The sequence below is a fragment of the Garra rufa genome, chromosome 22, assembly GCF_049309525.1.
Source record: "Garra rufa chromosome 22, GarRuf1.0, whole genome shotgun sequence".
Lineage (NCBI taxonomy): Eukaryota > Metazoa > Chordata > Actinopteri > Cypriniformes > Cyprinidae > Garra > Garra rufa.
Window position 1 is genome coordinate 39,282,502 of NC_133382.1, and position 20,180 is coordinate 39,302,681.

General features: G+C 32.8%; 1 protein-coding gene across 1 annotated transcript in view; it reads left to right on the top strand.

Annotated features, from left to right (window-relative positions):
- fmn2b (formin 2b) overlaps positions 1-20,180 on the top strand; it is an 86,434-nt gene that overhangs the window by 41,001 nt on the left and 25,253 nt on the right. The window contains exons 9-15 of the mRNA XM_073828611.1: positions 4,679-4,740; positions 9,696-9,787; positions 10,903-11,032; positions 13,992-14,138; positions 14,222-14,281; positions 14,364-14,484; positions 18,142-18,234. Of these exons, the coding sequence (XP_073684712.1) occupies positions 4,679-4,740; positions 9,696-9,787; positions 10,903-11,032; positions 13,992-14,138; positions 14,222-14,281; positions 14,364-14,484; positions 18,142-18,234 (705 nt within the window). The remainder of the gene's footprint in view (positions 1-4,678; positions 4,741-9,695; positions 9,788-10,902; positions 11,033-13,991; positions 14,139-14,221; positions 14,282-14,363; positions 14,485-18,141; positions 18,235-20,180) is intronic.

The following is a 20,180-nucleotide window of genomic DNA, read 5'->3' on the forward strand; positions in this document are numbered from 1 at the left end:
TCTTTTCCTCTGCTCTGTATTATTCATATGGTTGTGTGATTTCCCATGAACATCATTGATGAGCAGCACTTCTGCACTGACTCTGATCCAGAAGTGTGTTTGTAAATCTGAATGGTTCGTGGTTGGTGTTTGACGGATGGTTCGCGGTCATCGGCGGGTCGAGGTGGACCTACAGCTGGAGGTTTTGTTCTGGCGAGCGCGCTTCCTGTTTTCTTTTCCACGCTGGCGTTTGGTTGTTGCGTTTGAATGCGCAGTGTCCGGGCATTGACGTGTTCCTCTGTGTTCTCTGTGTTCTCTGGGTGGCAGCGAGTGTTTCCTGATGCTCTGATAGGCTGCAGGTCACCGGCGGCTCTGGGCAGCGTCTGCATCCAACGCCATCAGATCCATAACATATCAGATGGACCCTGAACGTGAACCTCCTCGGAACAAACTCAGCCATTCAAATCACTGCTGGACTTGTTGTTTTTATAAATACCTTCCTTCAATGATGATTTGAGGAATCATTCGTGCTGCAGGGCACCCACTTACAGTAAAAGGTTATTAATGACATGAGGACAGGTTCTAAGATTACGAGATTAAAGTCATACTACGAGAATAAAGTTGAAATATTTTGAGAATAAAGTGGAAATACTATGACTTTATTCTCGTAGTATTATGACTTTAATCTCATAGTATTTCCACTTTATTCTCAAAATAGTTCAACTTTATTCTTGTAGTATTTTGACTTTTTAGTAGTGTTTTCCACTTCATTCTCAAAATATTCAGACTTTCTCAAAATACTTTGACTTTATTCTCGTAGTATTATGACTTTAATCTCAAAGTATTTTAAAAAGTCTGAATATTTTGAGAATGAAGCAGAAATATGATGAGAATGAAGTGGAAATGCTATTCACAAGCTGCTTCGTTCATGGTATAATACAGTAAATGATTGAACAAATACAAATTATAAATGTTTATTTCAATTTTTTAGCAAGATATAAATTGAAAGAACATCAGAAGGCATGAAAAAACCCAGTATAGCCTAATTTAATGAAACAAATGTCTCGTTGTAATTAGATTACAATTCTTAGATCTACAATTCCACTTTATTCTATAAATTTTTCATCTTTATTCTCAAAATAATTTGACTTTATTCTCTAAACATTTCGACTTTATTCTGGTAATATTTAGTATTTTTTCTCTTAATATTTTGACTTTATTCTCATAGTATTTTAGCTTTTTTCTCATATTTCGACTTTATTCTCGTAATATATTTCGACTTTATTCTCGTAATATTTTAACTTTATAATCATAATATTTTGACCTTATTCTCGTAATATTTTGACTTTATTCTCGTAATATTTTGACTTTTCTCATAATATTTTAACTTTATTCCTGTAATATTTAAAAAAAAAATCTTGTAATTTCGACTTTATTCTGGTAATATTTAAACTTTTTTTGTAATATTTCAGCTTTATTCTCAAAATATTTTAACTTTATTCTCATATATTTTTACTTCTCGTAATATTTCCACTTTATTCTCATAATTTCAGTTTTATCATAATTTCAAAAATTTCTCAAATATTTCACCTTTATTATAATATTTCGTATAAATATTATGACTTCTCTTGTAATCTTAGACTCTTAAAATTATGTAAATATTTTAAACATTTTTAAAGATTTTAGAACTTTTATAAAACTTGTAAATTTATTTATTTATTTTAATATAATAATAATAATAATATTAAAAATATTATTTATTATTATTATTTATTATTATTATTATTAAATAAAAAAAACTACATTAAATTTTTGAAATTAATAATTTATTTACATTTATTTGTTACCCAATTAATTTTATTTGCTCTTTCCCTCAGCATTTTCTCGTAAGAACATTATTCCCTTTGCTGCTGTGTAATTATACAGACAATATAATCCAAAGGAGTGTCTGTAATTGTAAAATCACACGGCTGCATGAAGGTGAATTGATATTGACTGTAATAGTCATGTTATGATGGCATGTTGGGCGGACAGACTTGTGTTTTGTGTCTCTGTTCTCCGAAACGCTTTTGGAATGCCAGCGTGTTTGATTCTGCCAGCAGAACTTGTACTTAATTTCCATCTAATCAAATGTGTTTATGCATTTACACATGGTTTGTGTTGTGTGTGTGTGTGTGTGTGTGTGTAAGTGTGTGTGTGTGTGTGTGTGTGTGTGTGTGTGTGTGTGTGTGTGTGTGTGTGTAAGTGTGTAAGTGTGTGTGTGTGTGTAAGTGTGTGTGTGTGTGTAAGTGTGTGTAAGTGTGTGTAAGTGTGTGTAAGTGTGTGTAAGTGTGTGTAAGTGTGTGTAAGTGTGTGTAAGTGTGTGTAAGTGTGTGTAAGTGTGTGTAAGTGTGTGTGTGTGAGCGAGAGGAATTCAGCCCTCGTCCGTCGTATGATGTCCTGAAGCTGAAATCGAACGCAGACGTGTGACGTCATGATGCTGTTCGTCGCACACGGCCCGCTTTGCTTTCTAATACACACTCAGACCTGATACAATCACATGGATGTACACTTTGTTTTTTATTATAAATATTCATGAAAATTAAGGCGAGACACTGCAGGTGAATAGGGTAAAAAAATGAATAGTTATGACCTTACTTACCCAGTTGATTGATTACATTGATAATTGCAAACATTTTTTTGTATTACAAGTTTTCAAAAATGTTAGATTTAAATATGCAAATGAGCCATCAATGAAATATGTGCTAATTTGCATACATTTCTAGGACAAAAAACACTGGATGAAGTCAGTTTCAAAATTGTTTAATTTTTTTTTTTTTACATTTTAGAGTTAAATGTTTTTACAGAGAGGATTTTGGGTCTCATTTTGTCACTCCATAATTCAGAAAAAAAACTTAAAAAAAACACTTAAAATATTATTATTATTTATTTATTTATTTTTTACCATTTTTGGGGAGTAAAATTTATAAAATCATGCAAATTATATATGAACAAATCCCTCTGTAAAAACCTTCAGAATATAGACAGGAATAAAAAGGTAAAGTGTGGTGTGTGTAAGTGCTGCTGAAGTGGAGATTTATGGCTCTTGGCCTTTAAAAACATGTATTGTAATTGAAATCTATTGACACAAATAGATAAAGTGCTATAAAAGAAACACTTAACAGTGTCTTTTGGATGTTTTCTTTCACTAGTCTGAAAAAACACTATGAAAAACCAAAAAGCCCAAAATATTTTAACTATTCTCTAAACATTTCGACTTTATTCTCAAAATATTTTGACTTTTCTCGTAATATTTCAACTTTATTCTCAAGACATTTCGACTTTATTATCATAATATTTCGACTTTATTCTCTAAACATTTCAACTTTATTCTTGTAATATTTCCAATTTGTTATCAAAATATTTTTACTTTATTCTCTAAACATTTCAACTTTATTATCAAAATGTTTTGACTTTATTATCGTAATTTTGACATTCTCAAAATATTTTGACATTATTCTCGTAATATTTAGACTTTATTCTCAAAACATTTTGACTTTGTCTAAATATTTTGAATTTATTATCGTAATATTTCGACTTTATTCTCTAAACATTTCAACTTTATTCTTGTAATATTTCCAATTTATTATCAAAATATTTTTACTTTATTCTCTAAACATTTCAACTTTATTATCAAAATGTTTTGACTTTATTATCGTAATTTTGACATTCTCAAAATATTTTGACATTATTCTCGTAATATTTAGACTTTATTCTCAAAACATTTTGACTTTGTCTAAATATTTTGAATTTATTATCGTAATTTTCGACTTTATTCACGTAATATTTCAACTTTATTCTCAAAACATTTTGACTTTATCAAAATATTTTGACTTTATTCTCTAAATATTTTGACTTTATTCTCGTAATATTTCTACTTTATTCTTGTAATATATTTTGACTTTATTCTCTAAACATTTCAACTTTATTATCAAAATGTTTTGACTTTATTATCGTAATTTTGACTTTCTCAAAATATTTTGACATTATTCTCGTAATATTTAGACTTTGTCTAAATATTTTGAATTTATTATCGTAATTTCGACTTTATTCACGTAATATTTCAACTTTATTCTCAAAACATTTTGACTTTGTCAAAATATTTTGACTTTATTCTCTAAATATTTCGACTTTGTTCTCGTTATATTTCTACTTTATTATCGTAATTTTGACTTTATTCTCTAAATATTTTGACTTTATTCTCGTAATATTTTGACTTTATTCTCTAAACATTTCCACTTTATTCTCGCAATGTTTTGACTTTATTCTCAAAGTATTTTGTTTTTATTCTCATAGTTTAAATTTTTTTTATTGAAATGTTAGTCTGAAAAAACACTTTATGAAAAACCAAAAAAGCCGAAAATCTCAAACTTGAACAGCGTTTTGCCTGCAGTGTCTCCCCTTAAATACGATTTATAATTGAACTCTGAAGAGATATAAGGCTACTTGGTCTGAAAAGTGTTTAAAACTATTTTAATGTGTGGTGTTTTTAATATTTATATCAGCTTTTCAAATGGAAAAGGAATCACAGAATGAGTGATATGTCCAAATGTAGTTGTTTTACAGAGTTTTGTGTTTTTATTTTTGGATCTGATGATGATTGAGCTGCTGATTCCTGTCTAACATGTGTCTCTGTTTGTTTGTTTGTTTGTGTGTGTAGCGATCCTGAATCTGGATAACACTGTGGTTGATCTGGAGACGTTACAGGCGCTCTATGAGAATGTAAGCAGATCCTCCTCTCTCTCTCTTGCTCTCATCATTGGTTTTGTTTTCAAGCATCACTATTGCTCATATTTAGAACAAACCCTGAAAAATGAAAACATTCAGACTTGAGTGAATCCTCAGATCATGCCAAACATGTGCTGCACAAACCTTCATTTATACAGAGGAAAATAAAGATATTTTGGCTGGAAACGAGACAAAAAAAAAATCTAAGGAAGAAAAGCATTTTTTCAGTGCAATCTGGACTTTAAATGCTTTTCTTCTTTAGATTTTTTTTTGTTGTCTTGTTTCCAGCCAAAATATCTAAACATTTTTAAATCAAGAAAGATTTTTTAGACGAGTAAAAATGAATGTCTTGTTTTCAGAAATACAAGTCAAAATGAAGTTAGACCTGGCAAAATAATCTGTCATTGTGGTAAGAAAAACAGCTTATTTCAAACAGAAAACAAGATTATTTTTCTTACCCCATTGGCAGATTATTTGGCTTGTTTCAAGCAAAAACGCACTTAATTGAGTGAGTTTTTTTTTTTTTTTCTGAAAACAAGACGATCATTTTTACTCGTCTAAAAAATCCTTCTTAAATATCAAAATATTTTGACTTTATTCTTTAAACATTTCGACTTTATTATCGTAATTATGAGTTGTAATATTTTAACTTTATTCTCTAAACATTTCAACTATATTATCATAATTCCGACTTTATTCTCGTAATTTTTTCACTTCATTCTTGTAATTTTTTCACTTTATTCTCGTAATATTTCCTCTTTACTCTCGTAATTTCAATTTTATTCTTGCAATATTTTGACTTTATTTTCGCAATGTTTCGACTTTATTCTCTAAGTAAGTTTTTATTCTCATTTAAATTTTTTTATTAAAATATTACGATTTATCTCGTAAGCTTAGACACTCAAACGCTGTTGTAAAATCTAACACAGCCTGTAAATATTATAAGATTTTAGAACTTTTATAAAACTTGTAAAAACTTATTTATTAATTTTTAATATAATAATGTTATTATTATTTTTATTAAAGTATTTTATTATAGTTTTTGCTTAGAACAGGCAAAATTATCTGCCATTGGGTTAAGAAAAAAAAATCTTATTTCAAACAGAAAAGATTATTTTTCTTACCCCATCAGCAGATTTTACTCGTTTCAAGCAAAAACACACTTATTTTTTACTTGTTTTTTTTTTTTTTTTAAATGACATTTTCACTCGTCTAAAACTTTCTTGATTTAAGAATCTTTAGATATTTTGGCTGGAAACAAGACAAAAAATCTAAGTAAGAAAAGCATTTTTTGCAGTGTTGTTTAAGTACATTTGTTTCCAGCCAAAATATCAAAATATTCTTAAATCAAGAAGGATTTTCTAGATGACTAAAAATAATTTTCTTGTTTTCAGAAAAAAACAAGTCAAAATTAGTTTACCCCATTGGCAGATTATTTTGCTTGTTTCAAGCAAAAATGCACTTAATTTTTTTCTGAAAACAAGACAATTTTTAGTCATCTAGAAAATCTTTCTTGATTTAAGAATTTTTAGATATTTTGGCTGGAAACGAGACAAATCTAAGCTAGAAAAGCATTTTTTGCAGTGTATGGTACATTTGTGTGTCAATCAGTGTGATTCTCCTCAATGCACGTCTGCAGTCTGATGTTTTGATCAGATGACTCTAAAATATCATGCAGGAATTTAAAGCATTAATGAAATGCATTTTCAGATTATCAGTTAAGATTTTGCACCAGAAATCATCCAGTATTTTCCAGTTAATTTTGCAGTTTTTTTTTATAGAGTTAACTCTCACGTGTAAATATCAAAAATGTATTGATTCTCTATTTTATGACCAATTTAATATCAGAAATCACACACTAGTACACTCGTGCAAATTTTCACATGCTCAATCCTGAAATACATTAGTGTCCAAACAAATTCAGAAAAGGAGTTTCTATGTCTCGTGAAAACATGCGTGCATCAAATCAGCCCATCGGAGCAGAACGTTCGCTCATGCGCTTTGATTAAAGAAGCAAAAACCAGCTTTTGTCTCAGAACGCGAGCTGCTTTTGCATGAAAATCATTTATTTATTTTAAAGCGTCACATGCCAAATCATTAGAGGACTTTGAAGCGTCCGAAAATTCGATTCAGATTGGCTCTTCCGAGATCTGAGAGTCAGTCTGTCGGTGGAGGCAGAAACATTAAGATGTTTTCGTCTGGCTCGCGCCGTAATTATGGAATCCAGACCTGTTCGAACGGCAAAAAAAAGAAAAACATACAGTCAGACTGCAGCAATGCACCTAATGATCGCGCTAATGTGTTTTTTCCCCGCTTTTATGAGTGCGAGTTTCCAGTCTGGCCCGTGTACAGATGTCAGTCCTGCCGCTCGCTGTCGTATCTGTATATTGTCTTTTGATATCTGCCTTCGAGTTTGCATTTGAGTGTCGGAGCGCCCAAAGCTGCTTCATATTAAGCGTATTTACACTTAAAAACGCAGCAAATGGGATGCAGAGCGCGTCTAATCACCGCGTTTGAAGTGGCGTGTGTGTATATGTGCTGTGATGGATCTCCTGATGATGCTTAATGGAGCCCCAGACTTTTCCAGAGTTTATATTCACGCCTGAGCCGTACACACTCTCTCCTCAATGAACGTGTTTGTCTTAGCCTCATTTTTTCTTTGCGTCTGAGAGCGAGAGAGCAGTTTTCTGTCTTTGATCACCTTCCTGATGGCCTTACGGCGCGTCTCGCTGCCGTTTGATGTCGGCTGCTTTGTTTACGAAGGTATTTGTTCTGTAGTTCTGCTCGTGGAGAAACTCACCGGCTGTTCGTCTGATTCTCAAACACACCTAGTGATGATGATGATGAGACTGGAAAACTTGATCTAATTAATCATAAATTAATCGAACGTCAGCTTTGGCTTTGAAATTACCCTCATAAAGTCAGAATTATGCTAAATGAGAAGTACTGAAAGCAGAATCATTTTTTTCACGTTTTGTTGCAGCATTATGTTAAACTGCTTTAAATTACTTTTTTTCCACCCCACATCAATCTACATCTCATACACTATAATGACAAAGCACAAAATAGGTTTGAACAACTTTGCAAATTTATTAAAAATAAAAAACTGAAAATATCCCGTTGCATAAGTATTCACACCCTTTTCTGGGACACTGGAAATTGATCTCAGGAGCATTCATGCATGTTCCTACACTTGGAGTGGAGTTAAACTGTGGCAAATTCATCTGAATGAGTCTGATTTAGAAAGACACACACCTCTCAGAAAAGGTCTAACAGCTGAAAATGCAGATCAGAGCAAAAACCAAGATAACTGCCTGTAGAGCTCAGTGACAGACTTGCGTTAAGGCGATGATCTAGAGAAGAGTTCAGAAACAAATCTGCTGCATTGAAGGTTGACAGAAGCATTCTCCATAATGGAAGACGACTGGAACAACTAGAACTAGGATAATGCTGTTGGTAGGCTATAATGTCTACTAGAATGTTAAAAATGTTCAGTGTTAAGTTGTTGTTTTATAATTTTTTTTTTTGCAAAGCAAGACAAAACTGTAAAAAGCCCATTTTGGTTATTTAATTTATGCAACGTTGAAAAAAACTGGCAAAATACATGGGGGTGAAAAACACGAAAAACCTTGTTCAGTAACCAGCCTTCGGCCCAGTGTTTGGTGAATGCTTATTAGAAATATTTTGAGAATATATATTTTATTTCAATATTGCATAAAGAATGACGGTTATTTTTTTAATACTAAATATGAAATTATTAAAAAAAAAATGAAAAGATACTCTAAATATGAAACTAGTGCCAGTAGGTGGCGCAAGTCATTGTGTTAATGAGTGAGTCATTGAATCATTCGTTCGACCAATTTGTGATCCTAGACCACAAAACCACTCAAAAGGGTCTTTTTTTTTTTTTTTAATTCAGATACATAATCTGAAACATGAATAAGCTTTCCATTGATGTCTGGTTTGTTTGTTTGTTTGTTTGTTTGTTTGTTTGTTTGCCCGAGATGCAACTATTTGAAAATTTGAGGGTGCAAAAAAATCTAAATATTGAAAAAAATCACCTTTAAAGTTGTCCCAATGAAGTTTTTAGCAATGCATATTACTAATCAAAAATTAAGTGATTTATTTACAGTAGGAAATTTATGAAATGATTTTTGGCATAAAAGAAAAATCAATCATTTTGACCCATGCAATGTATTTTTGGCTATTGCTACAAACATATCTGTGCTACTTCACATTTGTTCAAACAGCTGATTCATTTTGAAACCGCTTCATGAATGAGTCACTGAATCATTCACTCATTTGATTCATTCAAACAACTAATTTTTCAAAAATAAAGCACGTTGCTCTTTTTATTAAACTGTTTTATTAGTCATTGGATCTTACTCATTTGATTTGTTCAAAAATATTGATTCATTCACAGCGTTTGTATAGATATCATAATTATCTCCTGATGCTGTTGCTGATGAAGTGCATGTCTCTGTTTCTCTGTCCATCCGTCATTTGCGTCTGTCTGTTGTCTCCGTCGCGTCTGGTTGTTTGTCGTTCTTTCACAACACCACATTTTCCATAATTTGCAGCCCCAAACTCTGTTTTTGTTGCTCTTTAGCTCAGCGAGAAGGAAACTCATGAGACGCTGTGGCTTTTATTGGACTCTGGCTTCCTAAAGACTTTGATTACGCTCTGTTCTGCTTCCAAACGAACCCAAATAATAATGTGGCTAAACGCAAAGAACTGCAGCCTGCATATTTGTGTGAAATATAGTGACTCTGACAGACAACCAGCAGATTTTGACCATCAGAACGAGGTCTGGTCCGTGTTCTGACTCATGTGGCTCAGACATCTGCGTTTGTCACTCTTTGATTCTGTCAGTTTATTGTCCGGAAGTGTCAGTGTTTGGAGTTGTGAAATTGTAGATTGATTGTTGAAATGCTGTTTTGTGGTTTCAGAGAGCCCAGCAAGATGAGCTGGATAAAATCGAGAAACACGTCAAATCATCAAAGGACAAAGAGGGAAGCAAACCTCTGGACAAACCTGAACAGTGAGAATCAACACACAAATACAGTCACTTAATAACTTCCTTCTGGTGCTTTTCATTAGTCAGAGAAATGTTGAAATGAAAGTCCTGTCGTTTGAATATACACCGCCATTAAAAAGTAAAATTTTATTTTAGTTTTTTTAGTCTCTTAAAAAAAAAATACAGAAACAAAAGTAATATTATGAAATATTATTGCAATTCAAAATTCAGTTTTTTTATTTTACTGTATTTTAAAATATAATTTATTTCTGTGATGCAAAGCTGAATTTTTAAAAGCTGTTACTCCAGTCTTCATCGTCACATGATCCTTCAGAAATCATTCTAATATACTGATTTATTACTTTTATTATTAAGCAGCACAACTCTCTCCAACATTGATATTTTTTTTGGTCCTGTGAGGACTTTTTTCAGGATTCTTTGAATAAAAAGTTTCAAAGAACTTTTGCTTTTGCTTACTGCTACATAGTGTTTTTGTTGTCCTTTATTTATTTACTTGTCTTTTTTGTATCTCTTTGTAATGCGTTTTAAAATGTATAAATAAAACATTAAAAAATAACTTTATTCCAACTTTACTATCACTTTTTATCAATTGAACACATCCTTGCTGAATAAAAGTATTGTTCTCTTTTAAAGAGAGAAAAAAAAATGTACTGACCTCAAACTTTGAATGAGGTGTTTGTTAAAGTTTTCAATTTTCAAAATAAATGCTGTTCTTTTTAAATTTTTATTTTTCAAAGAATCCTGAAAAAAATATAGGTTCCAAAAAAAATTGTTTCCAACATTGATGATAAATCAGTATATTATAATGATTTTTGAAGGATCATGTGACACTGAAGACTGCAGTAATGATGCTGAAAATTCATCTTTGCATCAAAAAAAATAAATTATATTTTAAAGTATATTAAAATGGAAAACCACTATTTTAAATTTCATTAATGTTTCATAATATAGCAGCTTTTCAGTATTTTTAATCACATAAATGCAGCCTCGATGAGCAGAAAAGTCTTTAAAAAGCATTAAATATCTTGGTGATTCCAAAGGTTTAAGCAGCAGTGTATGTGTTTCATGTGTCACCACCTGGCGTTTAATGCTTGTAAATATTTTTCTGATGCTCACAGGTTTCTCCATCAGCTCTCCCAGATTCCTGATTTCTCCGGACGAGTCTTCTGTATTCTCTTTCAGTCAACTTTCACTGAATGCATCTCGTCTGTTCAGCGCAAACTCCAGATTCTGCAGAGAGTCTGCAAGGTACGTCTGCGCAGCCTGAAACTGACCCGGATAAAAAGATTTCGTTTTCCCCCAAAATACTAGTTAACCTTATCGCATTGGACTCAAACTTCTTGACTTTGTTCACACAGGGTATAAGTACTTCTCAGAAATTTCTTTTAGAATTTTCGTAATTTTTTTTGTGGGTTTTATTTCACCTAGTCACACTTGTGGTGTTCCCAGTCAAAAATACTGGACCCCAAACTATTGCTTATAAATCTCTCATTACGCTATATTATCTTGTTTTCTTACATTTAGGACTAGTTCTGTGTTTCTATTTGCATCTGATTAATCGTAGGCCTCATTTATCTGAGTAGGCACCTACATTTTTGGAGTGAGTTTTTTTTATATATATATATATATATATATATATATATATATATATATATAATTTTCACAATATTAAATAATAAATGATACAAATTTACACTGTTTCTTACACTAGTGTGCTTTAACCAGGAAGTTTGCTTATATACGTTTTAATTTTGCACAAAATTGCAAAAAGTCACACTTGTGGTGTTCCCAGTCAAAAATGACCAGACTCCAAACTATTGCTTATAAATCTGTCATTCTGCTATATTATCACCAAATATTGGATTCGATCTTTTAATCAACTTGTTTTCTTACATTTAGGACTGGTTTTGTGTTTCTATTTGCATCTGATTAATCGTGATAAAAGCATTTTTTATGAATAATTTTTGCAATATGAGATACATTTTGCAATTTTGTGTAAAAAAAAAAAAAAAAAAAAAAAAAAAAGCATTTAAAAGCAAACTTTCTGAAACATTTAAGCAGACTAGTTTGAGAAATTATCTTTTTTTTCTCATATTGTGAAAATTATTCATTGAAAACAATTTTTGAATGAGGCTTATGATTAATCAATTGCAAATAAAAACACAAAACTAGTCCTAAATGAAAGAAAACAAGTTGACAAAAGAATAAATCCAATGTTTGATTTATAAGCAATTGTTTGGAGTCCGGTCATTTTTGACCAGGAACACCACAAGTGTGACTTTTTGCAATTTAGTACAAAAAAGCTTTTGAAAAGCAAACTTCCTGATTAAACATTAAAGCACACTAATGTGATAAACAGTGCAAATTTGTACCTTTTTTTGTTTAATATTGTAAAAATGATTCATAAATTGTTTTTTTTCACTCAAAAAGTGAGGTGCCTACTCTGAGATAAATGAGGCCTACGATTAATCAGATGCAAATAGAAACACAAAACCAGCCCTAAATGAAAGAAAACAAGTTGACAAAAGAATGAATCCAATGTTTGATGATAATATAGCATAATGAGAGATTTATAAGCAATAGTTTGGAGTCTGGTCGTTTTTGACCAGGAGCACCACAAGTGTGACTTTTTGCAATTTTGTGCAAAATAAAAGCATTTAAAAGCAAACTTCCTGATTAAACATTAAAGCACACTAGTGTGATAAACAGTGCAAATTTTTTGTCATTTATGTTTAAAATTGTAATTATTCATGTTTTTGTTTTTGTTTTTTTCACTCAAAAAATGAGGTGCCTACTCTGAGATAAATGAGGCCTATGATTAATCGGATGCAAATAGAAACACAAAACCAGTCCTAAATGAAAGAAAACAAGTTAACAAAAAGATTGAATCCAGTATTTGATGATAATATAGCATAATGAGAGATTTATAAGCAATAGTTTGGAGTCCGGTCATTTTTGACCCGGGAAGTGAGACTTTTTGCAATTTCATAAAAAATAAAAGCATTTAAAAGCAAACTTCCTGATTAAACATTAAAGCAAACTAGTGTGATAAACAGTGCAAATTTTTATCATTTATGTTTAATATTGTAATAATTATTCATAAATGTTTTTTTGTTTTTTTTTTTCACTCAAAAAACGAGGTGCCTACTCTCAGATAAATGAGGCCTACGATTAATCGGATGCAAATAGAAACACAAAACCAGTCTTAAATGTAAGAAAACATGTTGACAAAAGAATAAATCCAATGTTTGATGATAATATAGCATAATGAGAGATTTATAAGCAATAGTTTGGAGTCCGGTCATTTTTGACCGGGAGCACCACAAGTGTGACTTTTTGCAATTTTGTGCAAAATAAAAGCATTTAAAAGCAAACTTCCTGATTAAACATTAAAGCACACTAGTGTGATAAACAGTGCAATTTTTTTGTCATTTATGTTTAAAATTGTAATTATTCATAAATGTTTTTTTTTTTTTTTTCACTCAAAAAATGAGGTGCCTACTCTGAGATAAATGAGGCCAATGATTAATCGGATGCAAATAGAAACACCAAACCAGTCCTAAATGAAAGAAAACAAGTTAACAAAAAGATTGAATCCAGTATTTGATGATAATGTAGCATAATGAGAGATTTATAAGCAATAGTTTGGAGTCCGGTCATTTTTGACCAGGAACACCACAAGTGAGACTCTTTGCAATTTTCTACAAAATAAAGGCATTTGAAAAGCAAACTTCCTGATTAAACATTAAAGCACATAAGTGTGATAAACAGTGCAAATGTTTTATTTTTTGTTTAATATTGTAAAAATTATTCTTTTTTTTTCACTCAAAAAATGAGGTACCTACTGTCAGATAAATGAGGCCTATGATTAATCAGATGCAAATAGAAACACCAAACCAGTCCTAAATAAAAAAAAAACAAGTTGATTAAAAGATTGAATATTTCAATATTTGGTGATAAATATAGCATAATGAGAGATTTATAAGCAGTTGTTTGGAGTGCGATCATTTGTGACCACGAAAACACCACAAGTGTGACAGGAATCTGAACTTAACCAGTTCATTCTTTGTATTGTTTCATTTGAACCAAATTGGGATGTGAATCAAACCTAGAATCCATTGGTGTGAATCACTTGCTTGACTCTCTTCGCTCTGAAGCGGAGGTTCTCCAGTTTTGTCCCTGAATCAGTTTTTGTTCTTTTTTTCAGACGACTCAGAGCGGTTCTGGAGTGCTGCAGGTTCTCGGTTTAGTTTTAGCCTTCGGGAACTTCATGAACGGAGGGAATCGCACCAGAGGACAGGCCGACGGCTTCTCGCTGGACATTCTGCCCAAACTCAAGGATGTCAAGAGCAGCGTAAGACAAACACACAGATTTAAGATGCAAACACACACTTCTTTACTGCTGGATTGAATCTGTGTTTTCTCCTGTGGTTTCAGGACAACAGTAAGAGTCTGCTGTCATATATCGTGTCTTACTACCTGAGACACTTTGATGAGGTGAGATTCGTTTTTCAGGCTCTCACTGAACAATATGCTCCAAAACATCTCCAGAAAGCCTTTAGTGTCTTCTCCGTTTCAGGATGCGGGCAGGGAGACGTGTGTGTTTCCTCTCCCAGAACCTCACGACCTGTTTCAGGCGTCTCAGATGAAGTTTGAGGACTTGACTAAAGACCTGCTGAGGCTCCGGAAAGATCTGCGAGGTAAAATGAGTGTTTGCTTTTCTTACTTAGATTTTTTTTTTCTTGTTTCCAGCCAAAATATCTAAAAATTCTAAACTCAAGAAGCATAAAAAATTTTGCTTTCAGAAAAAAGTCCAAATTAAGTGTGTTTTTGCTTGAAACAAGCTAAATAATCTGCCAATGGGGTAAGAAAAATAATCTTGTTTTCTGTTGAAAATAAGATTTTTTTTGCTTACCCCATTGGTTGATTATTTAGCTTGTTCTAAGCAAAAACTCACTTTGTTTTTTTGCTGGAAACAAGACAAGAAAATCTAAGTAAAGCTTTTTTTTGCAGTGTGGCATGATCTTTGTGTGTGTAAGTGATATTTTCAATGTCAAATTTTTAATTAAAAATAATAAAAGAGATGTGGGTCAAATATGTCCACATCAAAACTCCATGTTCCATTTATAAAAGTGATTTTATGTCCATAGAAAGGACATAAAATGTAAGTAAATGTACTTTTAAGATTTCATAACTTTTTGGAGAATAAAATGTCTAAATTTGTTTGAAATGTTACCTTGTCATTCAGTGTAACAATATTTTTGTAAAAATTCAAACAACATGCTTATTCTGAATTGTACATATTAAAATATATATATAAAAAAATAAAGAGCATATAAAATGTTATTGTTTTCAAAGAGTAAAGAATTCTTACTGACAATAATGAAAATAATTTATCTTTTAATATGTCATAAATGGATTTTTGTTGTAAATGTGCCTGACAAGATTGACACTGAATGACATTTCAGTGGGTGTCTTCTGTAAATTAGGGGAAAATATATGATATTTATTTTTTAGCTTAGAAAAACAAAAACAAAAATGCAATTAAATTAAACAAAACTAAAAAAAATTTTTTTTTGGAACAACAACAACAACAATTTAAAGCAGTATTACACTTATTGTTTTTATGCTTAAACCCTTTTTTGTCTTTGACCCATATTTAATATTTTATAAAGTATATTAATACATACTCTATCGAATTTAGTCACACATAAGTGTTATACAAGTGCTTTTATTCGTGTACACTCAAAATAACAAAAATTTGCTTTTATAAAATAAAGAACAACAACAAGTTTTTCATAACTCAAGACACGTTTTTTCAAAGGCATGTTTACCTTAAGCTGCATATAGCAAATCTTAACTGTTTTGTTGTTTGTTTTCAAAAAATGTAAACCATGAATCGACTTTTCTAGAGATCAGAATATGCCAGAATCTTGTAAATACCCAGAACCGCCGTTGTTTGTCCTCAGGTGGAGTAGTGTTTTATTTCTCCGGTCAATCAGATGGAGTCGTGAACCCGGCGCTTTAATCGCTTCTGCCCAGACTGTTTCCCGTGAGCGTAATTGGACTAATTGCTGAATGTTTGAGTAGAGAATGAAAGATTGCTCTCTGGGAAGGAAGTGAAGATTTTGCGCTCGCTCTCTTTAATCTCTGAGGTTCACAGGTTAACGCGTTTGATTCGTCTAATCCGGAGTTTATCCACACATTCTGCTGCTTCGCTCTTTGAACAACTTGATACTTTGACACTTGTATTCTGCTGAAGTTTAAGAAGCAGCGGGTTCACACAGTTCTTACGCGTCCGGATCCGCTGCATACACACTTTAGTTTGAGAGGGTTTGTTTCGCTTCTGTCTGGTTGATCTCAAGACTGTCCTGATGAGGTTTGCAGATGTGTTCAGATGGATCGCTAGAATCACAAACTGCTCTCTGACCCGTCTGAACTCAAAGATCAGGGGAATCACTCCACATCAGGGTTCATACAAGGTGCTTAAAGTGCTTGAATTTGACTTTTTAAAAATGTAAGATCTGGAAAACTCTTGAAATGCCAATATTCCTGAAGAGGTACTGGAAAAGTGCTTGAATTAAGACAATGTATCTATGAAATAATATTTATTTTTAATTAAAAAAAAAACATACTTTTTTCCGCTTATTTCAGTTAATTTCATAAAACTCATTTACGCTGGATCCGCTCCGATTGATTCAAACTCATGACTTTGATTATTCATTTTAAGCAGTTCTCTAGCAAAGGCCAGATTAAATAAAAAGCCATTTATTTTTGAATTTCTACATTGTTTGCAATGGTTTTAAAAAGAACGTAGTGATGGGTGAAACGGCTTTTCAAAACTCTATCAGTAAACCAAAGCGTTGCAAAATGATTCACTGTTTCGAAGAGCTCAAATCAGATTGTGTATAGCGAATCATCTGTTTTAGATCAGGTTCTTGAATCATTTTGCAAATTGAATGTTTCAATTCAAATGATTCAGGATGCATGTTTTGAATTTCCCATCTAAGTCAAATAGACTTAGCGAATAATTATTTAGAATGGGACTTTGAACCACGGATCACGATTCATTTGATTCAGATCAGAGCTTTGCATAATGTGAATCATTTGATTCAGATCGAGACTTTTGTGTTGTGAATCGTTTATTTAGATAGAAACAGGTTCTTGAATCATTTCACGAAATAAATAATTCAAATCAAATGATTCACAATGCACGTTTTGAATTCCCGATCTAAGTCAAATGATTCACAAATCATTATTTAGATTGATACTTCGAAGCATGGATCACAAATAATTAGATTCAAATCAGAACTTCATGTATTGTGAATCATTTGATTCAGATCAAGACGTACGTATTGTGAATCATTTATTTATATCAAAACAGGTTCTTGAATCATTTTGCAAATTAAATGATTCAAATCAAATGATTCACGATGTGTGTTTTGAATTCTTTATCTAAGTCAAATGATTCACGAATCATTATTTAGATCAGGACTTCGAATCATTTAATTCAGATTGAGACTTTTGTATCGTGAATCATTCGTTAAGATTGAAACAGGTTCTTGAGTCATTTTGCGAATTGAATGATTCAGATGTTTTACAATGCATGTTTTGAATTCCCAATCTAAGTTAAATGATTTGCAAATCATTATTTAGATCCGGACTTTGAATCATGGCTTGCGAATCATTTGATTAAGTTCGAGACTTCAGCGTGCTTTATGGCAAATACTTTGTTACAGATGATGTTTCTGAATCTTTTTGAATCTTTTTATTTGAGTTTTCTGATTCTTAAACTGTAGAAAACAAAACAATTAAGGCAGTACAGTTATAAAAACAAAACTAAGAAAGTATAAACACAAATTAACTGGTTTTACTAGTAAAAAGGTAGTATACTTTGTAATAGTTTACTAGTACTACTTTGCTTATGTTCTCTAAATTTTTGCCGTTTTTAAGTAGTATATTTTTATCAATTTATCTTTTTTTTTAGAATTTACAAAAGAAGACGTTGTTTGATAAGCGATATCTCTGAAGTCTTTAAGTCCTGGAATTTAAATGTTAAAATTATTATACATTAATGAATTTCTGAATGAAAAGTTAATTTCTGGTAGATGATTCGAGATTGCGATTCTGTGCTTGAACTGAAGATTTATTGTGTATTTTTATTTTTAGAAATAAATGCTGTTTTGAATATGACAGGGCTTCATTCATGAAACAGTCAGAATCAATTTGTAAGTCCTAAAGTCCACTTTCAGTAGGATTTTTTTTTTCGTACAAGTATTATGAAAGAAGCCCTGTGTTTTTTGGAAATGATGATTTTTTTTGTGACTCTTTCTGAATGTAAACTTTGTGTTTCCCAGCATGCACTGCGGAGGTGGAGAAGGTTTGCTCGGTCGCGACCGAAGAGCATCTTCAGCCGTTCAAAGACCAAATGGAGTCATTCGTGAGTGAAGGTGAGCGGGATGATGCTGTGAACGTGGGAATGATGGGATTCTTAGACGTGTGACTGGTGTCAATTAAACTGGGGAATTCCTGAGATTCCTCTCCTGAGAATCGGCTTCGTTCGGCGGCGTTTCTCCTGCCGCGGGTGGAAATTACAGGCCTGACTGCCATTAGCAGATGCGGGTTTGTGGCGTGGCATGTTTGCTAATGCGTCGTGACCTCTAGAGCCGCGAGCATGAGATTCTGCTAACCCGGACTCGCATTAATCTGAGTCTCTGACCCACCGAACCAGAGGTCTGCCCACACACACACACACACACACACACACACACACTCATACAGACACACACACACGCACATATGTGCATACATTAGTTAAGAGAAAACTGCTCCACACTGATCAATTTGTTTTTCACCCTACAGTTTTAAACTTTATGCGCACAGTTTGACACATACTGTCTTTCTCTTTCGCTCTCTCACACACACACACACACACACACACATGTTTGGGGGGGATTTGTGGTTTTTTATGGTGTCGAACCCTTAACCACTACCGGCCTCAATTTGTCAAAGAGCACCTTCAGTCGTGACCCCTGCTGACCTCTGCGCTTCTGAGGAAGTCTCTCTCTCTCTCTCTCTCTCTCTCTCTCTCTCTCTCTCTCTCTCTCTCTCTCTCTCTCTCTCTCTCTCTCTCTCTCTCTCTCTCTCTCTCTCTCTCTCTCTCTCTCTCTCTCTATTGTAATTGTTAGATGGTCAGAGAACAGCAATCTCCACTTAAAACTGATGGTGCAAACCCAAACCGTAAGTCGTAGAGACATGAAACTTGGAGGGATGGTAGTACTTACACCACCAACAACATCACCAAGGCTCGTCCCAATCGGCCTGACGGGGGCGCTACAACGATCAAAAGTACAAAATCGCTCATAACTCCCAAGCTGCCAGTCTCAGACTCGAGTGTCTTATGTCATTGTAATATTTGACGCTGGACAAAATGCAAAATTGTATTTTTTTTATTTTTTTTTAAACCAACTTTTGCAAGCTAGTCCTAGGTTTTTCACCTGATCGAAACCAAACCAGTGTAGAAAGATTCTCTGGAGAGCAGATGTAAATATTTAAAAAAAGTCTAACTTTTGACTCGTCACAAAGGGACACAAAAATGTTCAAAAGGGGCAGGGCCACTATTAGTAAAATGCCTATAACTCCTGAATGGAATGAGATATCTCCGCCAAACTCAGAACTCTCATGTAAGAGCTAAATCTGAGGTCGCAGGTCAAAAACCGTGGAGCTCGGCCACTTGGTGAACCAGCTGAGAAACAACTTTTTAGTATTGTAATAGTGATTATCTGCACCAAAGATTTTGTTCTTATGATGGAAACAGTGTGATGTAATTAATGTAAATGTAATTAAGTTATATTTAGGGATTTAAGCAAGTTGTGCTTAAATCAGAATCAGCATTGTAATCATTAGAATAGTAACGGCTCAGCAATCTCCACGTAAAACTGATGGTGCAGACCAAACCGTAAGTCGTAGAGACTTGAAACTTGGAGGGATGGTAGTACTCACACCACTGACAACGTCACCAATGCTCACCCCAATCGGCCTGACGGGGGCGCTACAGCGATCAAAAGTACAAAATTGCTCATAACTCATAAATTGTCAGTCGTAGCCTCAAGGGTCTTATGTCTTAGGAATCCTTGGCTCACGCCAGACAAGATGCAAAATTTTCGGGTATTTTGGATTTTTTTTTTAAACCAACTATACTGCAGTACAATTGTCTGGACTCTGTAGGTCAATAATTATAAAAACCAAAAAAAATTTGGGAAGCTGTAACGGGGTCGTTTAGAAAAGGGGCCTGTCCAAATGTACTCAATCATATTATAAAGCCTAAAGGAAAACTCAAAACTTCACAAATCCTGGTGAGCACATCCGACAGGTGATTCTGAAGAAGCATGCGAAG